The sequence below is a fragment of the Suillus discolor genome, assembly GCF_016758755.1.
Source record: "Suillus discolor strain FC423 chromosome Unknown F5147scaffold_25, whole genome shotgun sequence".
NCBI classification, from domain to species: domain Eukaryota; kingdom Fungi; phylum Basidiomycota; class Agaricomycetes; order Boletales; family Suillaceae; genus Suillus; species Suillus discolor.
The window spans coordinates 156498-182956 of NW_024541272.1; the positions used below are offsets into that span (position 1 = coordinate 156498).

Here is a 26459-nt window from a genome sequence, read left to right on the forward strand (position 1 = left end):
TCATTCTGGGATGTCGATGGAATTCCGCGTCGATGTGATGAACCAGCTTCAAGCAGGTGAACTGTGGGGAATTTGCTGCACCGACGCAGCAGGAATGGTCAGTGACTATCACATTAGTCTTAATGCGCGCACTAATGTACTCAACTTGAAAAAAAGGGACTCGACCTGCGTGATATTAAAATCATTGTACAATGGGGTTACACTTCCTCACTGTGCGCTCTCATGCAAAGGCTTGGTCGTGGCGCCAGAGATCCCTCGCTAACGGCGGTGGGAATTTATCTTGTTGAGCCAATATACTTTGATACCTACAAAGGGAAGCGCAAGAGGCCCGCGGTTGAGGAAGATAGTCGGCAAAATAAAAAGAAAAAGGGATCAAACTCACGAGCAGGCGTCGAGAATGATAGTAGAGAGGAAGATGTTGACAGTGAGTTTGAGGGAGGTGATGATGGCTTCAGAGATCATGATGGTCATGGGAGAGAGGGCTTACAGGAGGATTTACACGCCGTTGGCTCGGGCTCGTTGCCGTCATCGTCTCGTCCATCAGAAACGACCGTAATCCCATCAGCTCACGTGCAGCTCATCCCCGATAATCTTGATAACACTGCCTGTGAGCGCTTCGCAATGTACGCCTTTATCAACGCGAGGCATCGTGGATTCTGTCGACGTCGGGTGGCTAACGAATACTTCAATAATCCAAAAAGTAAGCAGTTTTTTAAACACAAATTAAATTGACTCACAGCTCTAAATCCAGACCAAGCAGTATGCTGTGAACGATGCAGTGAGGCACCGTCTGGTGACTGCTGTGACATATGTACTCCCGCGCTAATCACATCACACATCCTTCCGCTACAAACCTTTCTGTCAACTCGTGCAAAACCTAAATACAAGTGCAAACCATACGAAATGACCAACAGAGAACGCGATCTACGAGCTGCGCTACTTCAATGGAGAGATTTTAAGATGGTTGAAGAAGATCTCGATGGGGACATTTTTTTCGGCCCGCAGCTTATTATGTCAAACAAAACTCTCAACCGCATTATTGACCTTGCTCACTACGCAAAGCTAACCTCCCCCGCATCATTGCTAGAGCAAACCGGCTGGTGCTATTCCCTAGAATATGGCCAACAAATCATCGAGCTTATCAAGTCATTCTTTCCTCCTCCTCCTCCTCCACCACCACCACCACCACCACCACCACCACCACCACCACCGTCAGTGCATCCACCACTTCCTGCGCCATTGGCAGTCCTTGGATCCTCGATAACGATAAACCAGCCTCACCCCGCTATACCAATGCCAGCCTCTCACGCACAACCCACAACGTCCACCACTGATATAGCTGGTAGCAGCGCTAAGCAGCGAGCAGCGCGGAAATGCAGAGCATGTGGGAGTAATCTTCACATAGGTACGTGCTCTTGACACTACTTGCCAACCTTAATCAACACACCAATAGCTTCTAATAGACTCTGTCCGAAGTACATCCCGAAACCAAAATCATCTCGCACAAAGAACTCGAACGCAGAGAACGAGCCAGCGGCAGGACCTAGTACTGTAAGGTCAGTCAATAAAATCATCTGCATCTAGTTCAAACGTCCCTGCATCTTCTTCGCTGACTACCTTTTGCTCTTGTATCAGTGCCATACCCACAGCGATTTGATCTGGGATCGAATGTAGCGCACTTCGGCCTTCCTTCTTGGTATGTGGGTTTTTTTGTTTGATTCGCGCTGCCAATTTCTGAATTGTCTTCGTCATGTCAGGTGCAGCGTGTCGGATTGTGCGGTGCTGAAGATGGAATGCGTTTTCCATCGTTACGTGGCAGTTTCGGTATACTTCAATGAGAGGCGATTCTTTGATGATGTGATCCAGTGTGCCGTTTGGACCGCCGCCACGAAATATGACCTGTCAATCATTACTTTTGGTTTCTTGACATCGACCGTTACGTTCGCTAACCTTTGTATACAAATTGTTGCGCTCGACAACCCAGTCAACTGCACGAAAAGCAAATGGCTTGCCGGTTGGGTTGCATAGTAAGTTCATCCGCACTATATTACTGTGTCAAATATATTGATGACCTCTATTCTCAGCAAGACAGAATTCCTCACCTCAAAGCCGCTGGATAATTGAATTGAAGGTTCGTCAGGAACCTTGACATCTGTGACGCATATTTATGCTTTCCAGTAGCTTTGAACATATGAATCCAAGGGAGAAACGATGCTTCGACACGACCGATATCTCCGGTGTTCATGGCTTGACAAAGGTCAACGTACAAGAGCTCGTCACGATTACGCAGGGTCTGGTTCTCGAAACGCTTGTCTCGTTGTAGTGGTGGCTGTTCCCGTGCTGCGTCCAGATCTTGGGTCGTCGCAATGAACTTTTTCACGATGACACGGGACATATTGATTATATCTTCCCAGACTGGCTTTGACGTGGCGAATCTTTCCAATGTCGACCATTCAGTATTTCGGCTCTCTGCTTCAAGACGCCAGCAGTCAAGCATTGATGCCCAGATGTCGTGGTGAACAACATCGTGGACACGCCGAAATCCAGGTTTACTGACCATCTTTCCTGTTTCATCAGGTCGAAGGATCCCAATGTGCTGATAGAGGCTATTCTCATCCTCGCGCCCTTCCTTTGGATGAATGTACGTGCGCCACAATGCATCCGCACACGCCATCTTGTAGTGAAAGAGTCCTGGGAGGAATACAACGTACTGGAGACGATTTTTCGGTGTGTGCTCGATTTTTCGGCTGTTCCGCACGCTGTCGACACGCTCCTTTGTTAATAGGTCTCCATGAACCAGAATTACATGTTCTGTCATGTCAACATCGTGTTCTGCATCGAAGTTGACCTCGCTCTTGTCCCCGATACCTCCCTGGTGAAACAAGTTCTCCAAGACTTCAACGTTTCCGTCTGTGGTAGACTGCTTGATATTCATCGAGCGGCAGGGAATCTGATTGGTCTTGTGTATAGGTATCCTCTGGATGGTTTCAGGCTCATCAAGTTTGTCTGCAAAGTGCTTGAAGTTTTGATTGTGTTGGACAAGGATGGCGCGAATATGCCATGCAAAAGCCTCCTCTCGTCCACTCAGCTGTGTTGGATTCGTTTGCCGATTGTAGGTGTCCTTTTTGTGAAGCATTAAAAAGCTTCTGCTTTCGTTCATCAGCGGGAATAATGATGGTGACGGATTCTTTGGATCAGAGGCCCACAACTTTGCCGAGCTCCGCAACGCCTCCTCGTTACTTTCATCAACACCATATAGTGGAATCACAGTGGCGGATGTTGCACTGACAAAGGAGGAGCGGTTTTCGAGTGTTGGCTGGGCAACGTTGAAGGCGATATCAAAATTGTCGTATGCGAATGCTGCACGGAGCGTGCGGACTTCCCTTTTGATGTCACGGCTGATCTCCTTCGAAATAGATGTCACCATGTTATATATGGTGGACAGGCTGACGGATAGCCCTGCGTGTGCCATGACCTCAATGACCTTCTCAGGGACGCCTGTTGACTTCATGAAAAAGCCCATCCAGCCCTGTAAGCAGTTGCATCTTTCGTTCGTATTTTGCAGGCATATGCTGATTATCACTATTGTTTTCTAGTTACAGTTAGCGGCCGCACTTAGGTACCGGAGATCGAAACTCGCTCACGATGTGTTGTAGCGCTACATTCCTTTCACCCGCACGACGCTGCCGTTTCCTTGGTCGTTTGTCAAACTCCCCATCGTCCTCTTCATCCCCGTCATCATCGTCTTCAAAATGTGGCTCATCTCCACCCAACTCGCCCAAGTCCATCTCATTCTGTGAAGGGGTATCTTCGGGTGCTGGAATGTGGCCAGCAGGGTGCGGCATTTTTCGACGGCGGTATTCTCTGCTGTCGAGTAAAGCTGAGACAAGGTTCCAAACGTTTGGAGCAACTCCTTGCATCGTTACGGCGAGCTGACTCATAAAAGTCGTTTCCAGCTGCTCCACAGTCGCGGAGGTGGCCTTGAAGTGGAGGCCGTGGTGCTCGAGCGATAGCTCAGCAACCTCCTTACACAGCTCTCTGCGTAGTGTTCCTGCTGCCCAGGAAAAAACCGATGTATGTGAGTTCTCATTATCGTATAACTGCGCACAAATGTGAGCTGCGTTCATTGTCAGCGAGTCTTGGCTGGCAGCGTGAGCGGTATATCTGCTGTCCAATATTGCACTGACGAATCCCGCTGCCGACAGGTTGTTTTGCTGCAGGCACCGCAGGACATTCGTCAGTCGAAGTTCGAGGCTCATTCTGGGGGTGCACAGTGGACTCTGGAGTGGTACTGTATTCATTTTGTACTCCTCACCTCATGTTTTGCACGATGTTGTGCATGATTCTGCTGTACTGGTTATTTAGAAATATAATTATATAATATGAATATATATAATATAAATATAATATAAATATTACCTTGTCACACCTGCCGTTGTACTAATAAGCTTCCCGGTGTACCTGACGGCTTGATCCATCGTTCGGAAGGAATTCAAACAGTGGCAAACTTGACGCCACAACAAGTTGTGCCAGTCGGCTAGGTGTGTAGAGTCCAAAAGTTGCGGTGTTTGAATTGAGGTGCGGGGTTTAAAAAATGTATTGTATTCGGAATGTACTAACACGAGACTCTACACACCGCCGATGGTTTGGAGTCTGGGAAAATTGGTAATGAGGTCTAAGAAGCTGAGGTACAGAGTCTACAGACTCAAAAGACAACCCTTGCGGCTAACTTACGTAACAATCCGTGCGCACTGTGGGAAGTGCATGGGCTCAATGCTATACCAGAGGAGGTAATTAAACTGCCACATGTTGAATAATTCCACTTCATCAACTAGTAGCGTGTACTGCAGAGTTCAACGCTTCAACCTTCGAGAAGTTCGAAATATTACTATATTAGACACACTAGACTCGGACCCAGACCATACTCCGGAGTCAGACTTGACCCCAGACTGTCCATTTCCCGGACGTTCTCGTTCATGACGATCCGGAGTAGGGTGAGTTGCGACCCTTCAGTGCATGTGGCAGTTTACCTGCCATTTCCCGGACGTTCTCATTCATGACGATCCGGAGTAGGGTGAGTTGCGACCCTTCAGTGCATGTGGCAGTTTACCTGCCATTTCCCGGACGTTCTCATTCATGACGATCCGGAGTAGGGTGAGTTGCGACCCTTCAGTGAATGTTACAGTTTACCTGCTCTGGTATAGCATTGAGCCCATGCACTTCCCACAGTGCGCACGGATTGTTACGTAAGTTAGCCGCAAGGGTTGTCTTTTGCTGTAGACTCTGTACCTCAGCTTCTTAGACCTCATTGCCAATTTTCCATGCTCCTGCTGTTCGGTCGTCACACTTCCTTTCTCATGCGATTTGCGGAGCTTCTACAACTCTCCGGGCGAACTACTGATCGGCAACGACACGAGCGTTATGGCAGTATCGGAGCGCTTGCTGCACGGTCTGAGAACGCTTGACACCTGGATCTTATAGCTCTGAGAATCTCGGCTCCAGGAAATGTTTCCATTGTCACAATGGAACTTCAACCTCTAATGGAACAATAACAGTTACGAGAGATTGCTTCAAGGCGGCAAAGCTGCTTAACAAGGCCAAGTTCACGTTCCTGGTAATGGTTTGACCGAGGCGCCAAAATAAAGACATGCTCCCTGGCCGCTCTGCATACCTCCGGACCACACGAAAGACTGATAATGTCATACAGATTGCAAAAATGGACACGAGCAGAGCCCAAATCATATCGTTGAACATTTAAGCCTTCAGTAACATCGCCACTGGACAGGACTCGCATACACTTGGTTACGAAGTATAAAGCTCGCTATAGTCCGCAATGTTATTTATTCCGTCAAATTAATGACACCTTTCATGGCAGGCCTGCTCTTGTGTGTGGCGATATCAGTCCAAGCCTTACCCATATCAGGAACATCTCAAATCCCTGCATCTTACCGCTAAGCCACTGAACTTGTTGTCTATGGTGCGAAATCTGGGAATCCTGCATGACGTGAATCGTCTCGTCATGATCAATGATCAAGAGCCTGCATAGATCATGTCCCCTTTTTGTGCCAATGCAAATTTCGTCATCACAGCACAGAATAGGATCACCTTGTTCGTGATTAGCCTCCGTTCTATCGACATTCAATGGTATCGAGACCGCCGAGCACAGCTCACTTATGAATTGAATGTAGGTACTTCCTTTCGGTCCTGAGCGTGACGAAATATTATGCGCCATATCTGTGAAGAACAATCGACTCACTCTGACCATTATAACATGTTGCGGAGTGTGCGACAAGGAGGCCCAGGAGGCGGGGGGAGGTACCGAGGGCGGTGGCGGTGGACCAGACCCAACAGGACCAGGCATTGGTAATTTCCTATCAAAAAAGATGAGAACGGCCCAAGTTGATGGTTAAGACATCTTACCACCCTCCTGGTCCGTATTTAGCTTTCATCATCATTAGGTATCCAAGTTCACTGAAAGAGACAGATGGTCAGACGCACGAACGACGTATTCAAGCAAACTCACTGTTGGATGTTACGGCGTTCTTCATGAAGCTTACCAAATTCCACAAGGCGCATCCGGACCTCAGTCGCGAGTGCTTTCTCGCTGTTTTGCTAATTGAGGAGTCATCTTCTCGAATTGGTCTGCTATGCATCCTGCTCCCCTGCTTGTGAACAGGACATTGAGACATTGAGACAACGTAGGTAGTAGGTGCACTGAGATTACACACCAAGTCAATAAATCGTTTGGACTAAATTATAAAATACACTGAAACATCGAAACAGTACTACAAACGAGAATTAGCACCGATACCGTCCGACCGTTCAACAGCACTTCGTACCTATTGAGTACAGGTACATCACGTACTAAGTCCACAAAAATTCAGACGCTAAGATGAGGTTGTCATGGTATATTCCATGTCGATATGTATTCCTGATGAAATGACGTCAGGAACGAATGGTCGCACTGAGATACACAAACCGAGTGAACGCACATCTCCACATCTCCATCGACTTGATCAACGATCATATATTCCTGCGACGGAGCTACTGAGAAATTAATGGCACGAAACGAGAGATACGTACCGGTAGAGCGTTGTTCCCCACAACATTGAGTTCACCTTCGTCAAAAATGACCATCGGTTCCTACAACGAACTGTGGCCTTCCCCATCTACTTTCACCACCACAATCTGAGTACCCTATAGAATTCCTACATCGGTCATACGGTCGGTAGCCTGCATGGTACCGTAGTTGATTTCACCGCCAGATGCCCAGCAGAAGACTCGAGTGCCATTTTAGGAGCTCGGTCAGGATGAGCGTCAAAGTCAGGTAGGATGCAGCTTACTGGGAAAGCGTTCATAGCCAAAAAAAAGTAGAAACCGCACACAAAGGTTGAGTTTGGAGAAGCTGGGGGCTGAGAGAAACATGATACCATCCTCCTGTCTTAGTTACAGTATATGCGAGTTTGTATGCAGATTGCTTCAACGCCTTCAGTCGGTGGTAGGGAATTCAGGCTAGCCCTTCCTTCTGAGAAACTGGTCGAGGGCCGTGTCGAATTTGCCCCATAAATGCTGAAGGCATGATAGGTCGGATTGTGTGGAAATGAGCGAGGTCGCTTCATACGGTGAAGGAAACCTATAGACACGTTAATTAGGTGGCGACCCAAGGAACCATGATTGCCGAAAGCTTTACTAATTTTATTTGGATTGGATGGATGATATCGAGATTGGCCGTTGGTACAGACCCAAAGACAACCCTTGCATTGGGGCTAAAAATCCGTGCGCGTCGGGGCATCGTGAAAACACCTACATGTCCTCCTGCTGCGCGACTGCTGCGGCAACTGTCGCGATATCGTTTATATTCGGTCCGTCAGCTTGGCTAGTTGTAGGAAATTTAATAAGATACTTACTATCTACCTTTTGATGATTCGTTGTTTACATTTTTCGCGTAGGGCAAATTCTTCACAATAGTGATGTAGACGCAATTGAACCGTGTGACATGTTTGTCAACCGCGCGTTCGAGAATCTTGAAATCAAATGCGATGCCTGCCCGCGTTGAAACACGTTAATTACTAGGTGGCGACAACAAAGCTGCCGGAAGCTTACATTTGGATGGATGATATCATAATGCTCGTGTCGTTGCCGATCAGTAATTCGCACGGAGAGTTCCGTAAAGGAAGGAAGTGTTACGACCGAACAGCATGGAAAATTGGCAATGGGATGCTACGCCCTACTAGAGCTGCACGAACATCTTAGTTCTTTTCCGAGGCTGAGATCTAGATATTAGCCTTCGTTATCCTTTTGTCATTGTCATTTGTTAACAGCCAGCCTGTAGTTATATTGTTTTCTACTAGCTCCGTTTATCGCGTCCTGCGCCTCATGTACTGAGACCTTCCGCAGCACTTTATGTGATTCGATCCCCTCACACTCGTGTCATGTTTTCCCTTCGCATTTATACACGTCTTCCCCCCGCGCTTATGCTATGTTGTCCTCTCGCGATTATATTTTGTTTCTTGCTTTCTGGTAATATTTCTTGCTATTGCACTATTTGGTACCTTAATCCTAGTATAGCAGCTCCAAAGCCTGCTCGTTGTCTTCAGAACACGATTGAAATTGCTGAGAATCTCGAGAATGACGGCACCGGACGGACATATAATCGATTAAGATACATTTTTAAGGACGAGGGCATGAAGTAACATGAATATGATAGAAGGGAAACATAGCAAAGGTCTCAAGGGAAAACAAATATTGAACGGTAGTCGATGCAATCGTAATTAATACGGCTATAGATGTAGACAGAGTTTACCCATAATACGACTCAGAGTAACCTACTACTGTCGTCGAGGATTGATTCCGAGATCAATTTGACGGATGTGCCGAAGGATTGTATTTCGGCAAATGAGCTTTCGGAGTCTACACCCCTGCCATTTGCATTTCAAAGTGATGGGACCAGGTGGTGGAAGATGGGATGACGACACATGGTTCACGAGCTCTTCTACACTTGCGGTGGTCGTGTCGCATGGACCGTGACCATCATTCCACTTGCAGACAAACGAGCGGCTAGATGTATGCGGGTTGTCATGGACAGGGTGAGGATGACCCTCAATGGGGGGTGGCTGGTGATGCTGAGTAACCACGGGCGGAGGATCTTCTGGAACCGAAGGCAGGAAGTTATGTTGAGGCTGAGAGGACGACAGGTCCTACAGGGAAATATTAGTGCATTGCTGTTACAAGCACAGGCGAAACACACATTATCGACCAATATTGGCCATTCTGGACGCAATGCCCTGTATAGATCCGAATCCTCATGCCTATGCAGGGGATCAATACCAAAAAGAAACGTAGAAGTACGAACGCACCAGAAGTTATAAGTCATTCTGCAGTCCGCTGGGTAAGAGGGACTCGAGGATATGGTTTCGAAACTTAGGAAGTGTCGCGGACATAGTTCTGAGACTTATGTAGGGGCATAGACTGGCAGAAACGACCATGAAGGCCGACAAGTAAAGGTGGCATGTAGGCGAAGAACCAAAAGTTGTCCGCAGGCCAAGAACCGGTGCCATGCAAGGCCAGCTAGGACAAGAACGGAAGGATATGAAAATTGATCATCAAAGCTACCCCGCCAGTAGTCCTTTGGGGCGGAACGGCGAATGACAAAGTTCCGCGGACGACAAAAGGCCAGAGACTGACTGTAAAGATGAGATTCATTTCGGTGGTGTCATGTTGGACTAACCCCGAGCGATGCTTGAAGCTACTTTTCAAAGTTCAGCCCTGGCCTTGGCCTCGACTCCCACGCGGTTGGCAAGCTCGACCATGACCTTCTAACCATGAACATCATGTTTTGATCTGTCTTGGCTGTAAACGGCCATCAGTGAGGCCAGCCGGTCAATGTGGTGAGCCGTGCCTGATAGAAAAGGAAAACGGGAGCGCAAGAAAATAAAGCACATATCAACAATGCTTATAGTATAATTAGCGCCCACAACAGTGATAAGGAGGCCAAAGTATTCCACATCGCAACCTTCCATCGGAACCTCGAGAGCCCGAAAAGAACGATAGCAAAACCCGTCATCGTTATGAGGCCTTTGCCTCCGAGAAATACTCAGCCACCGAAGGCCAGCCTAATGGTTACGTGCTGCTGACATTGTGACTCGGCCTAAGCGTTCATTCCGTCGGAGTCATGCTTTCTGTTCAACGATACCTTAATAATCAAGCACAAGATACAGGCAGACAAATGGAACATACCCTTGTGTGTCGACATCATCAGTGTCTTTCTGGCTTATACAGGAAAAAGTCAAAAAGGTGGGAACAGGAAATCATAATGTGGGTCACACTTTTAAGCTCCCAAGTTCCCAGCACCGCCAAAAAAATCCTGTAAAAACCCAGTAGACATCCATCCACTTAATTTGGCGTTCCTTCCTGTGCAAATATAGCACTTCGGCAGGCCGCCGAGTTGGCACTGCGCGTGAAGAGCGCGACAAACAGTCGATTTGCCTACCGTATGTATCTGATCTGGATATTCCAGAATGAAGTTCCATAGTTCCATGATTATCATAGATGCTCTAGAGATCAACCACTGTCTTGAGCTATCGATCCAAATCCAAAGGTTAAAAATAATCGCACAGCAGAAGAAAAGGCGGAGGTTCGACCGCCTGTTCCGCTACGGATTCGGTCCTAAGTCGACGATGATTGAGCGTAAAAATATCTTAACGTTACAGATGTAAACGTCGAATACTTACAGAATAGTAAGGCTGCGGGAGAAGCATTTCGTGGGATTGGTAGAAGATACACTAACCGCCAATGCCACACATGTTGCACTGCTCAGTCTGATTATGGCAAGTGCACGTCTTACAGTTCTAGAAAATAGTAAATAAACAAATAACGATATTCCAACAACACACTTATCTCAGTGACAGCTATACATGTATCGGAGGTCAGGCCTCCAAGCTTCAGACCTTCATAACAGAACTCCATGGCTAGCGGTACTATGTATGTGGTAAAGATAAGTGTTGCGTTTATTTCATGTGCCTGATCGTATCTTCAACTCCTCCGGAGGGGTGGTGTACATATCCCACGAGGGGTCTTGAAACTTGATTTTGGAATTCGACTCTGGAGAACAGAATGGAGCCTGTGCACTAGCCCGGATCAAGCATTACGTGAATCATCCAAAAGCACAACACGAATGACAATTTAACAAAGCGAAAGCTATGTATCGGGGTCCACAATTCGCCCACTAGGGCCCTACTGAAGAATGTAGGTGAACGGCAGCCAACAAAATGTAAAACAGAGAACAAGCAGAAGAATTAACGATACGGTGCATAGATACAACAACCAACAGACCAGTGGTAGTAAGGATGAGTAGTGTAGGTGTGGAACCCACGTACTGCCTAGTGATGTGTTGCCTTCACAATGCTGACTACGATGATGATTATGATGATTGCCACTGCGACGCCAATGATCATGCGCATCTAAAGACGGTGTCAGTTTTGAACGTGATGCTGAGCGGCGAGTCCAACGGACCTTCATGTCTTTCCACCTGAGAAATTGAGAGTTCGATAAATCTTGGTCCCACTAAAAAGAAAATATCACACTCACCACATATTCTGTTGGATATGCTTTAGTATTAAATCAACGTAAAGAGGTCAAGTCAAACTCACCTTCCGTACTCGGTTAGCACCGCGACGGAAGCCCTGTGCCGAAACAGCAAGGTTGTCTAGGGAAATAGCTTGATTTGAAACTTTGCTCAAATACACGAGAGCACGAAATCAAGCACCTGTCTTATCCTGTAATGAGTCCAATCTTTCTCCACGTTCTGCGACCTTTGTGATGTTCTCCCTCATAATGCCGACGGTGTCGTCAATTTGTTGCTGGATAGCTGCGGTTTTAGGGTTTCCACCTTGACTTGACCCGCCAGCGGGATTGGATGAGGAGCCATTGCGGGGGAGGTAAGGGTCGTAAGGTTCGGACCTATGATAGGGATAAATACAGATGAACTACGGCGCCTGGGCCATTTCGGAGAACAAACGAACATGACTATAAAAGGACGCTAAAAGGGCTCTGAAACGATGAAGTCCAGTAGTGGAATCAGCAGCAGATTAGTGTGGTCTCGGTAAATGGGACACACGTTGGAAGTGAGATTTGGAGGGCGGAGCTACTTGAAGAGTGACTGGAGTGACTGCGTAGAGGCGTTGCTGAGGCAAGTTGAGAGGCAGCGGTATTCGCACGCACAAAGTGACGTGTAACCGCTTTGTGACACTTTCTTGTTTTAGCTTTATACCCCTCTGTGCGCCCTTTCCAACACACTACGAGTACTGGTGTGTCGCGCTTGCGTCAATGATAATTACAGGACAATCAATTCAAGCTCTGAGTATTGGATCATAATATTTGACTTGATTTAATGTGCCAATCCTCCAACTTGGTCCTCGTGTTCGCAGCTGTAGGACGTAGAAGTGTTATTTCAAAGGCAAGCAGTGCTATACGAGAGAACGAACTCTCCGAAACAAAGCTCATGGACGTTTGAACTATGTACTGTACTCCGAATTTAGACTCGACACCATATTACATATATTAATCGTAAGTCCTGGACAGTGATAATCCGCATCGTGGGCTCGGTCGCCGTCACAACACAGCCGAGGCTGGTTCAGCGACTGCGTGGTTTCCGTAGTCAAGTACAATGCCATAATTGATATCTTCGGAATTACCAAGTTTGGTCACGGCATAAGCCGAAGTTGAATCCCCGCTACCCATCGAATCTACCCCATCCTCGAAGGCACCACCAAATCAGCAAGCCCCGGCAATTCCGTCAAGGTAAGCAAGAACCCATGCCATTTCTCTTCACCAAACACCAGGAATGCATCCGTTCTGTTCGTGCACGAAGTTGGGGCGAATTCCAGCCAAAGATAGGCTGTAGGAGTGGTGGATGAATCAGACTGTTAACGGATGACGTTTCTGGCTTGTCGCATATTCACATGAGCTTTGGAAAGGATGCAGACTGACTTACTCCCGTCATGCGCGCTGGTTCTATAGATGGTGCGTCTCTGCTGCATATACACCCATTGCTGAAATCTAAATCGTTCGGTGTGATTGAGTAGAAGGTCGAAATCGACGCATTCTCCGGTTTCCGTGTGTACCCCTCCAAGGGCAAACTCTTTGTCCGTGGAGACTCCAAAGTCAGCTCGTCTCCCCACTTTCAAGTTTCCTGTCTGAACGCCCCTTGCAATATAGGTTTTCCGATTCGCTAGTTCCAAGAACGCTTCCCTGTTCCTCCAGCGCAAGAACCCACGTAAGATCGCATGGACACAGGTCTACCGCCGCATGCACAAGAAGGGTATCACTGAGGAAGTCGCTAAGAAGCGTTCCCGCCGGACTGTGAAGCACCAACGTGGTATCGTTGGTGCTGACCTTGCTACTATCGCTGCCAGGCGCAACCAGACCGCTGCTGTCCGCAACCAGCAGAGAATTTCGGCCATTGCAAAGGCAAAGACTGAGAAGAAAGAGAAGGAGTCGAAAAAGGCCAAGGTATGTACTCGAAAATTCAAGGGGTACGTATGACTTACGCCGGTGTAGCCTGCACGTGCGCCTGTTGCGAGTGGACCCAGGGTATCAAAGCAGCAAATGAAGGGTGGCAAGGGTGGCCGATGAGCAGTTCTTTTGTTGTTGGCACACGCCTATGTATTGCACATCCTTTTCGTCATGACTTCTCGCGCGCAAAATCTATGCTACATGCTTCCACATGGTATATCCGCTTCTGCTAATTCTGAGGATGTGACGTAGATCTCATGCATTTCGATGCTCAATTAGCTCTCGAGGTAGAGCTGTTAATCAAATATGAATATGTTGGCAATAAAACCAATGATACAGGTATGTGCAAGGTATCCGTACAGAATGTCCGCAGGAAGATCTAGAATACGGGCAATTGATGACGATGGTATATACTAGTGTAGTCCAATAGATGAGATGGCAAATCAAAGTTTTGGTGCGTTATTGACACGCTCTGGGGCGTACTTTGCCTGTGCGTTCCGTTAGAAAAGGCTATGAGAAGTGCTTGAAAAATACCATTTCGTTCTCCTTCTTGACATAGCCACACTTTTCGTAAAAGGCTGTGGGATGTTAGTTAGTATAAGCGAAAGTCTATAGAGCGGAGCAACTCACGAATGTTAGCATCATTACAGTTCAAGATGGACTTATAACAGCCGCTACTCTCACTGATATGCGTGAGAGCCTGGATGAGACGGAGGCCAAGCTTCTTGCCCTGGTAGTTTTTGTCGACGGCGATATCCTCGATGTGGCCGACACTGCCGAGACCACGGAGGAACTTGCGCTCGATGAAGACGGTACCGACTCCGATGATCTTGTCGCTCGCCTTGTCGAGGATGACGATGGAGAAGTATGCGCACGGTGTTGCGCGCATGGCGTGGAATTGATTGACCCACGCTACCTCGCCGAGGTCGTTGACGACGGATAGACCAGAAAGGACATCGAGATGTCCACGTTTGTAGTCTGTTGACGCGAGCGGGCGTATCTATGTTTTGGTTAATGCGAAATGCAACGTGAGGGAGCCGAAGATCAACTTACCTCGAGATCGGAGGGAAGCTGTGCTGAAACTTCAGGTGAAATGAGCTCTTGAGGGAACATAAGGTCTAGGGATGGGAGATCTGCGCGTGTCGTGGACACGGTGTTGATTATTGACATCGTAGTAGTGAGTTAAGGAGAATATTCAAGTGAGTACTGATTCTGAAGAGAACGGTGATACGATGGCTGATGAGTAGGTTGTTGGTTGAAGGGCATCTCGTACATATGCCATCAACGCTCTTATATGTACGTTGCCAAACATAGCCACCTCCCTCCCAAAAATCCCATATCCATTTAACCTCTTAACCGGTTATAACCGGGTCTCTTTTAACGCGCTAGTAACTGGTAACAAGTACTAGGGCGCTAGCCTCCGCAAACAACTCGTTCAACTTGCTTCGTAGCCGTCAACGATGAGTTCATTGTCGAATTTCGATGTCGATTTGAGTACGATTCGAACGTGAATCTGGAGCCTCGAAAACTCGTCAAACACGCCGTAATCTGATTTCTGTCGACTCGACATACTTTCGTTCAACAGTGTGCGCTCGCCGTTGGTGCATCCGCGCATACATGGCTAATGGTGTATCCAAGACGGCATGCAGCTCTTTGCATATCAAAGGTCCCAAACATTGGAACTCAATTCCGTTGTATTATTCAACATGGAGGAGACAGGCTCTTTGACCTTCCGGTCAGAGAGAAGATGCTTCGCACCACACATGCATACGATAGGGCACATTTAGTCACGAAGATCATGCCGAATTTCTGACGAAAGCAAGACCCACCTCATTCGCACGCGAAATCGACCGAAAAGTCTACAGAGCTTCAAAGGCATGCAACGGAGACATGGAGGATGTGTCCTTCGTCGATCCTGTCCCTTGAATTTCCTCTATTCCCAGAAAATCGCCTTCTCAACTCTTCCAGTTGGTGATACCATACATGAGCAAACGGGGTGCATTGATGTCTGGAGGTGAAGGGACTTTGGAAGTGCTCCAACATGACGTCGCCGCAACGTGCGTCATGCAACCCTAGAGTGTGGCATGCGCTCTCACATAGCAGCCAAGAGGCCCCTAAGATCTTGTCAGGACTGTTCAAGGTACGCCGGCAGATAAATCTATTGTGAAATTTTCACCGTTGGGATTCTCTTCCTATTATAAGGCGTACGCTCTGCGAAGAATATGCGGCACGACTAGACCGACTACCGGGCCCATCAGTTGACGCTATTACGGGTCAATGACTTTCATAATCCAAAGCCTTGACGACCTGGAAATACTAGGACTCTCCCCGGAACCATACTCTTCGCAGCAGCGTAAGAGGCCAAAGGCACATTCGGACTTGCTAATGAAGAAGTTCCTGCGAGCAGAGCTCTCAGAGTACGAGTACGAGTCGGGAGAGGACACTCTAGATAAGACCACAAAAGAATGGGTGGTGGAGATGGCCATCGTCGGTTGTCTCGCATGGCTATGGAAGTATGAGAGGAATGTAGTGGACTTTGTTCTGGATGCGTTTCCATCGGGCATGAATCTCAAGATGAATCCACCGGGAGTACCTGAATCAGGTGTGCATCTTATTCAGCGCTCGAGATCAGTTATTGAAAACACACAGTAGTGCTTATTGCATAATAACTTCACTACTTTGCAATCTCACCGAGTCGAGTGTCGATCTTTCTTGTCATGGGATACGGAGGCAAGAATTGACCAGAGTTGTCACCGCAACGGCTGCGTAATACTGCCCTAGCCATGAGGCACATACGTTGTCCTTCCGCGTGTCAGTGTAGGCTAGACTTGATGCATTCAAGAGTACTCCAAACGTGAGGGGGTCTTTATCATGCTGCACGTGGCAGGCCAGTCACCGTTAGCGCTGTCATTTGGGTTACCTTTCAATAACTGTGAGTTTCATTTTGTTATTCATCATCACTTGTTTGAAGCTAGCAGCAGAAGCAGGTCAATACCGAGACTATGACCTACTACGAATTTCACGACCTTGAATGCTCTCGTCTGTGCATGTGATAGATGGATACCCCGTGGTCACTGCTTGAAACGAAGTTTGAATTTGAACTTTATCAATCATATATAATAATTTGATAAGGTATAGTACTATATGCTGTTGGCCCCTGCGCCTTTATGTAAAGCGTTTGATGACAACGCCACATGCGTTCAGCGCTGAGCGCTCAACACTCAGTTCTCAGATTCGTTGAACTCTGCACGATCTGCACCATGACACGACGTCGCAAGAATACACCAAAACGACAAGCCAGAACAGAGCTTACAGGAGAGGCTCAGAAGACGGACGGCCTTCTCAGTCCGCGTGCACCTACGACATGGCAATACCAACATTTCATTCCACGGTTCATATTGCGAAGATTCCAAGTCGGACCTGTGAAGTGCGTTTTCAGAGTCCTCTCGAGCACTCTGCGGGTAGACACTAGACCAGAACACTGAATGATATTCTCTGCAGGTCTAAAACAGAACGACAACAAGAATTTCGACGTACCGGTGTTGATCCTGAATACGTCCACTACTATGATATTGCTACGGGTAGCCTTGACTTTCGTCCTATTGGAAAGGTGTACGGCGTACTGAATGTCTACCAGGATGTCCGCGACACCCATAATATCAACAGAGTAGAGGAGAAATTAGCGGACCTCGAACGTCATGCGGCCTCCATTATCATGGACTTGCATCAAGCCCTCCCTCAGAGTACTTTTACTCTGAAGCGGAGGTTGCTAGAGCTCCTGAGGAAGTTCCTGTTTATTATGCATTATCGCAATGTATCATATTCTGGCACTTACTTTCAAGCGGATCACCCAGAGAACGCAGGAGGCCGTCAGTGGATCGAGTCCTTCATGAAGGCGAAGGGTATTGATTCCGCTGTTGGGGTATGGCTACACTTCCTCGAATACTACCTGGATTCATCTCATTCAGACATCATGCGAGATGCTGCAAAACTGGTAGAGAAGTACGGTGAAGAAGGTCTTCAAAACATGATGTTTCAATCGCATATCCCACCTCATCTCGAACACTTTCCGGCTTACACTTACCACACTCACGCAAACAACTACTTCTTCAGTATCTGGGAAGCCGCGGAAGGAGAAGAATTCATCCTAACACAAGAGGCATTTGGCTTGTGGGAAGGCTTGGCAGATGGCCAACCCGACTTGCACCGCATATTCATAGTTAGCCCTCGGATCGCTCTCGTCCTGCGTCATATTGCATTGCGTCCAGAGATGAAAGCATACATCAAGCGGGTTTCGCTCGCGAGCTCCTTGCTCAACGTGAATCCAGCACCACCAACTCCAATTTACGCCAGTGGAAAAAATGGTCCACACATCGAGCACGTAAATTTTCAATCCGCGACGTCGCTTGCACGTTACAGATCCTCCCAGACAGGGGCGAACGACAGTTTTGTGTTCAAGATCGCAAAACTATCGCGACGCCAGACATTGGAGCTCAATTCCGTTCTATTAGTCAACATGAAGCCAACGGGCTCTTTGACCTTCCTGTCAAGAGGGAGCATGCTCCGCACCGCGCGTGCGTTCCGGAGTTTGCCAGCCAATTTCCTTGCGAGCGAACTGCTCGTTCCGCTCGTTGCGCAATTGACGGATACCATGGAGACAGAGGTGTTGCCTCCATCTCTCATGTATTTTGCTATCTATTGCATCTTCATCGCCTTATTGGTATATCTTGTATATCTTGGTATTGTGAAGTCGGCATCACTAGTCATGTAACGCACAATACATATTCTACGTCTTGTCATCGCACCTCCCTCAGTGTTGTTCCACGATATTGCTGAGGTTTGTTATCAAACAGAGCTATAGCCACACGTGTTACAGTCAACTCCCCAATATCTACCACTCATACATAACGCGTTTAGATGACTCTTGCGTTCTAGCATCGAGCCACCAACCTCGAACTTCGAAGCACTACAATCGAGTAGGACCAGGCAGGATTCTGTAAATGTAATTCAGGGGGTGCAGATACTGATCATTTACGAAGTTTGAATTTGAACTTTATCAATCATATATAATGACTTTTAAGGTGTGGGATTTGGCCAGTGAAGGGCCCTTGCACCTTTATGTGAAGTGTTTAATAACCGATAACAGCGCCACATGCGTTCAGCGCTAACGCTCAACACTCAGTTCTTAGATTCGTTGTATCCTGCACCATGATACGACGTCACAAGAATACGCCAAAACAACAAGCCGGAACAGAGCTTACAGGAGAAGCTCAGAAGACAGGCGGCCCTCTGAGTCCGCGTGCGGCACCTATTACGGCGCAATACCAACATTTCATTCCACGGTTCATATTGCGAAGATTCCAAGTCGGACCAGTAAAGTGTGTTTTCAGAGTCCTCTCGAGCACTCTGCATGTAGACACTGGACCAGAACACTGAATAATATTCTTTGCAGGTCAAAAACAGAACGACAAAAAGAATTTCGACGCACTGGTGTTGATCCTGAATACGTCCACTACTATGATATTGCTACGGGTAGCCTTGACATTCGTCCTATTGGAAAGGTGTACGGCGTACCGAATATTTACCAGGATGTCCGCAACACCTATGATATCAACAAAGTAGAGGAGAAATTAGCGGACCTCGAGCGTGATGCGGCCTCCATTATCACAGACTTGCATAAGGCGCTCCCTCAGGGTACTTTCACTCTGAAGCGAAGGTCGCTAGAGTTCCTGAGGAAATTCCTGTTTATCATGCATTATCGCAATGCATCATATTCCGGCACTTACTTTCAAGCGGATCACCCGGATAACGCAAGCAGCCGTCAGTGGATTGAGTCCTTCATGAAGGCGAAGAGTATTCATTCCGCTGTCGGGGTATGGCTACACTTCCTCGAATATTACCTGGATTCATCTCATTCAGACATCATGCAAGATGCTGCAAAAGTCGTAGAGAAGTACGGTGAAGAAAGACTTCAAAACATGTTAACTGAATCGCATATCCCACCTGATCTCGAACACTTCCCAGCTTACACTTACCACACTCACGCGAACAACTACTTCTTCAGTATCTGGGAAGCCGCGGAAGGAGAAGAATTCATCCTAACACAAGAGGCATTTGGCTTGTGGGAAGGCTTGGCAGATGGCCAACCCGACTTGCACCGCATATTCATAGTCAGCCCTCGCATTGCTCTCATCCTATGTAATACTGTATTACGTCCAGAGATGACAGCAATAGCATTCTTAATGGGGGTTTCGCTCAGGAGCTCCTTGCTCAACGTAGATCCAGCACCACCAACTCCCATTTACGCCAGTGGACCCATCGCCCGTGCAGATCGGAAATCTGCGACATCACTTGCACGTTACAGATCCTCCCAGACAGCGGCGAACGACAGTTTTGTGTTCAAGATCGCAAAACTATCGCGACGCCAGACATCGGAACTCAATTCCGTTCTATTAGTCAACGTGAAGCCAACGGGCTCTTTGACCTTCCTGTCAAGGGGGAGTATGCTTCGCACTGCGCGTGCATTCCGGAGTTTTCCAGCCAATTTCATTGCGGGAAAGCTGCTTATTCCGCTCATTGCACAATTGACGGATACCATGGAGACAGAAGTGTCGCCTCTTCGCCAGTCACCAGTGGCTGTTTTCGACCAGGACATTGACGCACCTACACTTGTTACACCTACACCTGTTGCACCTACACTTGTTGATCAGTCGCCAGCGGCTGTCCTCAACCAGGACGTTGACGCACCTACACTTGTTGGTATAGTGCTCTATGGGTTGTTCTCTGGATTAGCATCTCTCGTGTATTTTGCTATCCATGGCATCTTCATCGCCTTAGTGCTATATCTTGGTATTGCGAAGTTGGTATCACTAGTCACGTAACGGACAATACATATTCTACGTCTTGTCATCGCACCTCCCTCAGTGTTGTTCCACAATATCGCTGAGGTCTGTTATCTTATGGCCGCACGTGTTAGAGTCAATTCCCCTCTACCACTCATACATAACGCGTTTAGATGACACTCACGTTCTAGCATCGAGCGACCTCGAACTTCGAAGCACTGCGATTGAGTAGGACCGGGCATAGTACGAGACAATTGTGAACGATACTTCGAATTTTGTCCGCTCCGGCCCTTGGAGAATTTGAAAATGTTTATATTTGGGTTTAAAGTCCGACTCACCTTGCAAGCCGAATGTTGCCGTTCGAACAACCGTTACTATCTCCATGTCCAAAACGACCTGTGATATAAAACCCCCTGCGACTAACAGGCACTGGATACTGATCGATCGATATATGATATCTTATCGATATCATTGGGCGACTCCGAGTCCAAACCAACATAGTTAGGCTTGTGTTTCTATGACGGTAGCTAAAACTTGAACACAACCCCTCAAGTATGTTCAGTGTGCCATGCATATGGTGCGCTGAACGGATTTGAGGAGTTGTATTAGCCTTGTCATGAAAACTAGCAGTGCAGGTCCTTGGTTGTAGGTGAGTCTTGTTGAGAGATAAGTGTAACCGTGACACTGACTCAGTCGCTGAGAGGTAAATTCTCGATCTGAAATTTAAATTTGACGGCTTAGGGATATCTGTATATGGACGGACAAGTGAAAATCTTCTGCCTCCAGGAACAAGTACTGTTGCCCTGGCCACAAGGTGTGCTACAAGTACTTATACATACGTGCTCAGTGCTCACTATTTAGTCCCTCTCACCCATACGTTTCAATCTTGAAGAATGTCGCGACGTTGCCGAACCTCAAAATGGCGAGCCAACACAAAGGTCGCAGGAGTTCAGAGAGCAGGTGCCCGACGTGCGCATACATCCCAATACCAACATTTCATTCCACGGTTCATACTGCGAAGATTCCAAGTCGGAATTCCGAAGTGCGTTTTCAGGGTCCAATCGAGCTCTCTGCATAGACTAAAATTTGAATGATTACTTTGCAGGTCCAGAAAAGAACGAAACAAGGAATTTAAACGCACTGGTGTTGATCCCGAATACATCCTTTACTATGATGTTGCTACGGGCAGCCTCGATACTCGCCCCATTGGAAAAGTTTACGGTGTATTGGGTATCTATCAGGATGTCCATAACACCCGCAATATCAACGAACTAGAGGATAAGCTAGCGCGCCTCGAATCTCAGGCAGCCTCCATCATCGAGAACTTGCATAAAGCGCTTCCTCAGGGTATTCTTGCTCTGAAGTACAGCTCTCTAGTGCTCTTGCGAAAGTTCCTGTTTCTCATGCATTTTCGCAACGAATCACACTCCAGCCGAGCCTTCGAAGTGGATCGTCCAGAAAATGTACAGGCCCGTCAGTGGGTTGAACGCATCCTGAAGGCGGATGGCATTCGATCTGCTGCCGATGTGTGGCGGCATATCCTCAGATACTACCTAGATTCCTCGCATTCAGACCTCATGCGACATGCTGCAAATGTTGTAGAGAGTGGTGGAGAAGGTCTTCAAGAGACGCATATCCCACCTGTCACTTATCGCACTTACATGGATGACTATTTCCTTAGCATTTGGGAAGCCGCGCAGGGGGAAGAATTTATACTCACGCACAATGCATTCGGTTTATCGGAAGGTTCGGCAACTAGCTGCCCTGCCCTGCACCGCATATTCGTGCTCAGCCCTCGCATCGCTGTTGTCCTATGCAATGTCCGGTTGCGACCGGAAACAAAAAGACACAGAAGGCCACGTTCACTCGAGAGCTCCTTGCTCGATGTGAATCTAGCCCTACCAGTTCCAATCTACACGGCTGAAGAAGGTGGCATACAGCTCTTTTCACACCAAAGGCCCTCATGGGAGACGAAAATCGATGGTGTTGTGTTCAAAATCACAAAACTAACCCGATCCCAAACATTGGAGCTCAATTCCGTTGTATTATTCAACCTGGAGAAGACAGGCTCTTTGACCTTCCGGTCAGGGACGAGGATGCTTCGCACCGCGCATGCATTTCGGAGTAATTTCCCGTCGAGCCGTCTGGTCGTTCCGCTCATTGCACATTTGACTACCAGCCTTAAGTCAGAAGAAGCATCGGCCCTTTGTTCATCAGTAAAGTCTCTAACAGCTTCCCCCGACGAGGATTTCGACCCCCTTTCACTCGGCGATTTAGTGCTCGACGTGCTTCTCATGCAGATATGTTCGGGACGCAAGCAGTTCCCTTCGGCATATGATAGGGCACATTTCGTCCTGAAGATCATGGCAAAAGCAAAACCCACTTCATTCGCACGCAGAATCAGCCGAAAAGTCCGCAGGGCTTTCAGGGCATGCAAGGGAGACATGGAAGATGGGATGTCCTTCGCTGAGGGCGTCAATCCCGCTCCTTTAGTCTCCTCCATTCCCAGAAAATTGTCTTCTCAACTCTTCGAATTGATGATACCGTACATGCGCAAACGGGGTGCAGAGATGTCTGGAGGCGAAGAGACTTTGGAAGTGCTCCAACGTGATGTTGCCGTGGTGAGCTTTCTGCAACGTGCGTCATGCAACCCTGGAGTGTGGCATGCGCTCTCGCATAGCAGCCCAGAGGCACCCAAGATCTTATCAAAACTGTTCAAGAAGGGCACGCCGGCAGATGAATTCATTGCGAAAATTTCACCGTCAGGATTCTCTTCCTGCTATAACAGGGCGTACTCTCTGCGAAAAGTATATGGCATGGCTGGGCCCACTACCAGTCCCATCAGTCAACGCTACTACGGGTTGACGGCTTTCATAATCGAATACTTTGATTTCCTGGCAATGCTAGGAGTTTTGCCAGAACCGTACTTTTCGCAGCCATGCAAAAGGCGTAAGGCACAGCTTGTTCACATCATGCCAAGGGCGCATTCGGACTTACCGATGAAGAGGATGAAGGAGTTCCTACGAGAAGAGCTCGAGGAGTACGAGTCCGAGTACGAGTCGGGAGAGGACACTCTGGATGAGACCACTAAAGAATGGGTGGATGAGATGGCCATCGTTGGTTGTCTCGCATGGCTGGGGAAGCACAGGAGGAATATAGTAAACTTCATTCTGGATGGGTTTCCGTCGGCCATGAATCTCGAGTTGTTCGAAGGTGAAAGCCACTGGGAGTACCTGAATTAGGTATGCATTTTATACGGCGTTCGAGATCAGTTATTGAAAAATACACAGTAGTACCTATTGTTTTGCAATTTTACTGTGTCGAATGTCGATGTTTCTTGTCATGGGATGTACATGTAGGGGCAAGAATTGACCAGAGTTGTCACTGCAACGGCTTACGATGGTGCGTAACACTGCCCTGGCCACGAGGCACACACGATGTCCTTTCGCACATGAATGTAAACTAGACCTGAAGCTTGGCGTGTTCGTACTCTTCTTCAAGATGAGTAATTTCCTCTAATGTAAGCTTCACGTCGATTCCAGCTTCGGTTTAGCGTCAGTGGAAATTGACGGTCCAACTTGCAGCCTTGATAGCCTCAGGTTTCAAAGCGAAACAGGTGCCACTCATCGACAACACACGCCGCTCGGTTAGTCAGCTAAACCAAACGACCCAGAGCTCGCGGCTACTGGGAAATACACGACCGCTTAGCTATTGAGAGTCACTCACAATTTGAAACCATAGCCGGAATAGTGTATTCCACGAATACATTTTTACTGGCTACAAGCACATCGACGCCACATTCGTCTTTTTTCTTCTTCGTATGCGACTCGTGGGCCATGGCACAATTGTATACTTCAACATCCATCTTTCGTACTATGCGACTCCTGGGCCATCGAACAATTGTATCCATCCAATCTGCATTGTTCACAGGTAATTTCTCGTGTGCCACAATATATTGTCTACTGTTCCTTGGCTCATACTCGAGCCATTCCTCCATTCCACAGTTCTACACCTCGGTTTCTCATATATAACCTGCATGGGCTCCCTGATACCGACATCAAACCTTTCCCATCTGCCCAAATCAAACCTTCCTCATCTACCTTAATCAGATATGTCCTTTCCTCCTCACTACACACTTAGCTTTCCAAAGCTGCCTTTGGAAGAAATCGAGCCTGTCTTCGCTAACTCCCTGTTCTGGATTGCAGGATATGACATCCAAAAACATGTAAGCACGTTGCGCGTTTTTACTGATTTTCAAACTGACCTTGGTGTCCAGGCATGGGTTAAATCCAAGGATTACAATGAATCTGCTTACGATCAAAATGCGTGGAGCAAGCTAGTCAAGGACCAACAGACTAAAGTGCGGGCGGGAGTGATTTTGCGACATTGTCTCGCAAGCTAATGCGTTTGTTGCAGGATCTCATCCAGTCCACATTGGATGCCATTGAATGTTCTCCTGGGAGTCCAGAAGTTCAGCAAGGCATGGTGTGTTTTGAAACGACATTCTTGCATCACTCTTGTTTACCTTTACCATTTTTAGAATATCCTGCTGAAAGGAGAACCAGGAACGGGCAAAAAGACGGTTGCTCATGCGGTTTGCAACAGACTCAAGCGTCCAATGCTCCTCATTGAGGCCCATGATATCCCACTCCTTGCCGATGTGAAACCTTGGGCCGCCAAGCTAGCATCGGTATGTACTATTCACGGGCCGTGATACGTCTCTGACACGACATGGTGCTTGCTTAGCTTGCGATCAAGTGGAACTCGGTGTTGGTCGTAGACCATGAATATGTACGTATTGCATTTCAAAGTGTTTGTCAGATCCTTTCTAAACACACGGCCCTACAGTATTTCGGGGAGATTCAAGTATGTTGTTGATTATTGTACTGTTAATGCTGTACTAGTATAGCTAATTCTTCGTCAGGAACACCTCAAAATTATGATTCGAGAATTTCAATCACACGAATGTATCTGTCTGTGGGTCTCCGTGATATCGTCCGCTATACGTGGCCCATTCGCAGCCAGTGTGTACCACAGCTATCTGACCTGACCATATCACTAACGTTCCCCTGTTGCAGCCATCGAATTCCCCGATCTTGATCAGCAAGCCCGTCGCCAACGTTGGCTACTAGTTTTTGGCCGAGATGACCTGGCGGAAACTATCTCTAGAGGCGAGCATCCATCGGCCGGAAGGAGGGACTGGGAGACGGAGGCCTTGCTTCGGGATATTGCGACCATCTCTTCTGCGTATGAATTCAATGGTAATGTCATGTCTGACACTGAATGACCTGACGCAAGTGCTAATGTGGTGCTAATAGGAGTCCAGATTGAAAATTGCTTGGCTTCCGTACGAACTATCACTGGGTAAGTTGGTTGATATTATAAAGCTGTTCCTGACGACTAATCAGTGCTACACAGGAGGCAAAATATAACCCCTGGGGAGATGAAGATATATCTCAGGTTGGCAGTTATTGACATCTTATCCGCACAAATGACATGGTGAACACATTCAATGTGCCTGTTTGAAATATGTGCTTGCTGGCTTATACTCTGTATATAAGAAGTTATTGGAGCGCCAGTGGAGCTCAAGTAGCACGCGCACATGGTAGTCACACGAATTTTGAAATCGCCGCGTCCATACATCATGTAGAATAGCCACTTTATTTTGTCTAACCGATTCTCAGCCCCATGGAAACCCACTGTTCCGAGAATGGCTGAAGTTGTGCCAGATCGTGCGTACACACTTGTACGGGCACCAACCACTGGTCCTTCTTTTTGTGATGGCAATCATTCATACGATTGTTTGGGAAATTGAGCGCGCGAGAGTGACAATGCACTCCTTCAGTTCCTTGATCAGCAAGCCGTCCTCGACTCATCTTCTCGCCTCATTCAATGTTCCACCTGACTCACAGATGATCCACTCAAGATGACTACAAGGTGCGCGAAACACATTCGTGCATGCATGGCTTAATGGCGTGAAACATATTTGATGAGTGTTGACGAAGCTTGCCTTTCACTTTTGTTCGACGAGGCGGACATACGGATGCGAATCTGAATTTCTTTGAAATTGTTACTGAAGCACTACCGGGCGATACATGTAAGCAT

General features: G+C 47.6%; 11 protein-coding genes across 11 annotated transcripts; 6 read left to right on the forward strand and 5 right to left on the reverse strand.

Moving 5' to 3' along the window:
• Positions 1-1014: 1014 nt before the first annotated feature.
• Positions 1015-3788, reverse strand: F5147DRAFT_745624 (uncharacterized protein; the record flags this gene model as incomplete). Its single annotated transcript, XM_041439764.1, has 7 exons — positions 1015-1052; positions 1199-1231; positions 1680-1899; positions 1951-2050; positions 2103-3006; positions 3397-3592; positions 3645-3788. 7 exons carry the CDS (start codon positions 3786-3788, stop codon positions 1015-1017), a joined length of 1635 nt encoding a protein of 544 aa, XP_041293180.1.
• Positions 3789-5866: 2078 nt separating this feature from the next.
• On the reverse strand, positions 5867-7292 carry F5147DRAFT_652525 (uncharacterized protein; the record flags this gene model as incomplete). Its single annotated transcript, XM_041433633.1, has 11 exons — positions 5867-5995; positions 6193-6234; positions 6257-6371; positions 6421-6471; positions 6524-6612; positions 6729-6749; positions 6812-6839; positions 6993-7033; positions 7084-7118; positions 7155-7197; positions 7245-7292. 11 exons carry the CDS (start codon positions 7290-7292, stop codon positions 5867-5869), a joined length of 642 nt encoding a protein of 213 aa, XP_041293181.1.
• Positions 7293-8828: 1536 nt separating this feature from the next.
• F5147DRAFT_652526 (uncharacterized protein) lies at positions 8829-9373 on the reverse strand (the record flags this gene model as incomplete). The annotated part of the gene is made up of 3 exons (XM_041433634.1): positions 8829-9197; positions 9248-9308; positions 9357-9373. 3 exons carry the CDS (start codon positions 9371-9373, stop codon positions 8829-8831), a joined length of 447 nt encoding a protein of 148 aa, XP_041293182.1.
• A 2005-nt stretch (positions 9374-11378) lies between these two features.
• Positions 11379-12002, reverse strand: F5147DRAFT_773270 (synaptobrevin-like protein; the record flags this gene model as incomplete). Its single annotated transcript, XM_041441444.1, has 6 exons — positions 11379-11459; positions 11512-11527; positions 11587-11594; positions 11649-11704; positions 11765-11958; positions 11989-12002. 6 exons carry the CDS (start codon positions 12000-12002, stop codon positions 11379-11381), a joined length of 369 nt encoding a protein of 122 aa, XP_041293183.1.
• A 744-nt stretch (positions 12003-12746) lies between these two features.
• Positions 12747-13868, forward strand: F5147DRAFT_159731 (60S ribosomal protein L24). Its single transcript, XM_041428337.1, has 4 exons — positions 12747-13020; positions 13083-13160; positions 13216-13509; positions 13558-13868. Exons 1-4 carry the CDS (start codon positions 13018-13020, stop codon positions 13630-13632), a joined length of 450 nt encoding a protein of 149 aa, XP_041293184.1. The 5' UTR covers positions 12747-13017; the 3' UTR covers positions 13633-13868.
• A 154-nt stretch (positions 13869-14022) lies between these two features.
• Positions 14023-14682, reverse strand: F5147DRAFT_652530 (acyl-CoA N-acyltransferase; the record flags this gene model as incomplete). The annotated part of the gene is made up of 3 exons (XM_041433635.1): positions 14023-14090; positions 14143-14512; positions 14566-14682. The coding sequence occupies 3 exons, from the start codon at positions 14680-14682 to the stop codon at positions 14023-14025; spliced, it is 555 nt and encodes a 184-aa protein (XP_041293185.1).
• A 1107-nt stretch (positions 14683-15789) lies between these two features.
• F5147DRAFT_773273 (uncharacterized protein) lies at positions 15790-16178 on the forward strand (the record flags this gene model as incomplete). Its single annotated transcript, XM_041441445.1, has 2 exons — positions 15790-16114; positions 16162-16178. 2 exons carry the CDS (start codon positions 15790-15792, stop codon positions 16176-16178), a joined length of 342 nt encoding a protein of 113 aa, XP_041293186.1.
• A 594-nt stretch (positions 16179-16772) lies between these two features.
• F5147DRAFT_576304 (uncharacterized protein) lies at positions 16773-18283 on the forward strand (the record flags this gene model as incomplete). Its single annotated transcript, XM_041431311.1, has 2 exons — positions 16773-16939; positions 17014-18283. 2 exons carry the CDS (start codon positions 16773-16775, stop codon positions 18281-18283), a joined length of 1437 nt encoding a protein of 478 aa, XP_041293187.1.
• A 322-nt stretch (positions 18284-18605) lies between these two features.
• F5147DRAFT_693427 (uncharacterized protein) lies at positions 18606-20676 on the forward strand. Its single transcript, XM_041437246.1, has 2 exons — positions 18606-18890; positions 18965-20676. The coding sequence occupies exons 1-2, from the start codon at positions 18721-18723 to the stop codon at positions 20391-20393; spliced, it is 1599 nt and encodes a 532-aa protein (XP_041293188.1). The 5' UTR covers positions 18606-18720; the 3' UTR covers positions 20394-20676.
• A 433-nt stretch (positions 20677-21109) lies between these two features.
• Positions 21110-23714, forward strand: F5147DRAFT_836813 (uncharacterized protein). The gene is made up of 4 exons (XM_041444020.1): positions 21110-21168; positions 21216-21396; positions 21460-23596; positions 23645-23714. Exons 2-3 carry the CDS (start codon positions 21248-21250, stop codon positions 23594-23596), a joined length of 2286 nt encoding a protein of 761 aa, XP_041293189.1. The 5' UTR covers positions 21110-21168; positions 21216-21247; the 3' UTR covers positions 23645-23714.
• Positions 23715-24064: 350 nt separating this feature from the next.
• Positions 24065-25913, forward strand: F5147DRAFT_693437 (uncharacterized protein). The gene is made up of 11 exons (XM_041437247.1): positions 24065-24284; positions 24359-24579; positions 24631-24714; positions 24771-24839; positions 24895-25044; positions 25101-25145; positions 25203-25220; positions 25279-25378; positions 25433-25615; positions 25673-25718; positions 25773-25913. The coding sequence occupies exons 2-11, from the start codon at positions 24466-24468 to the stop codon at positions 25855-25857; spliced, it is 894 nt and encodes a 297-aa protein (XP_041293190.1). The 5' UTR covers positions 24065-24284; positions 24359-24465; the 3' UTR covers positions 25858-25913.
• Positions 25914-26459: the final 546 nt, after the last annotated feature.

What these genes read in the sequence shown, in the direction of transcription:
- F5147DRAFT_693427 (XM_041437246.1), top strand. Translation starts at nt 18,721, where the DNA reads ATGATACGACGTCACAAGAATACGCCAAAACAACAAGCCGGAACAGAG. An exon ending in TTCCAAGTCGGACCAGTAAA is followed by an intron (nt 18,891 to 18,964) that starts GTGTGTTTTCAG and finishes TATTCTTTGCAG; the next exon opens with GTCAAAAACAGAACGACAAA.
- F5147DRAFT_159731 (XM_041428337.1), top strand. An exon ending in TTGTCCGTGGAGACTCCAAA is followed by an intron (nt 13,161 to 13,215) that starts GTCAGCTCGTCT and finishes CTTGCAATATAG; the next exon opens with GTTTTCCGATTCGCTAGTTC. An exon ending in AGGAGTCGAAAAAGGCCAAG is followed by an intron (nt 13,510 to 13,557) that starts GTATGTACTCGA and finishes ACGCCGGTGTAG; the next exon opens with CCTGCACGTGCGCCTGTTGC.
- F5147DRAFT_693437 (XM_041437247.1), top strand. Translation starts at nt 24,466, where the DNA reads ATGTCCTTTCCTCCTCACTACACACTTAGCTTTCCAAAGCTGCCTTTG. An exon ending in TCAAGGACCAACAGACTAAA is followed by an intron (nt 24,715 to 24,770) that starts GTGCGGGCGGGA and finishes CGTTTGTTGCAG; the next exon opens with GATCTCATCCAGTCCACATT. An exon ending in TTCTGCGTATGAATTCAATG is followed by an intron (nt 25,616 to 25,672) that starts GTAATGTCATGT and finishes TGGTGCTAATAG; the next exon opens with GAGTCCAGATTGAAAATTGC.
- F5147DRAFT_836813 (XM_041444020.1), top strand. Translation starts at nt 21,248, where the DNA reads ATGTCGCGACGTTGCCGAACCTCAAAATGGCGAGCCAACACAAAGGTC. An exon ending in TTCCAAGTCGGAATTCCGAA is followed by an intron (nt 21,397 to 21,459) that starts GTGCGTTTTCAG and finishes ATTACTTTGCAG; the next exon opens with GTCCAGAAAAGAACGAAACA.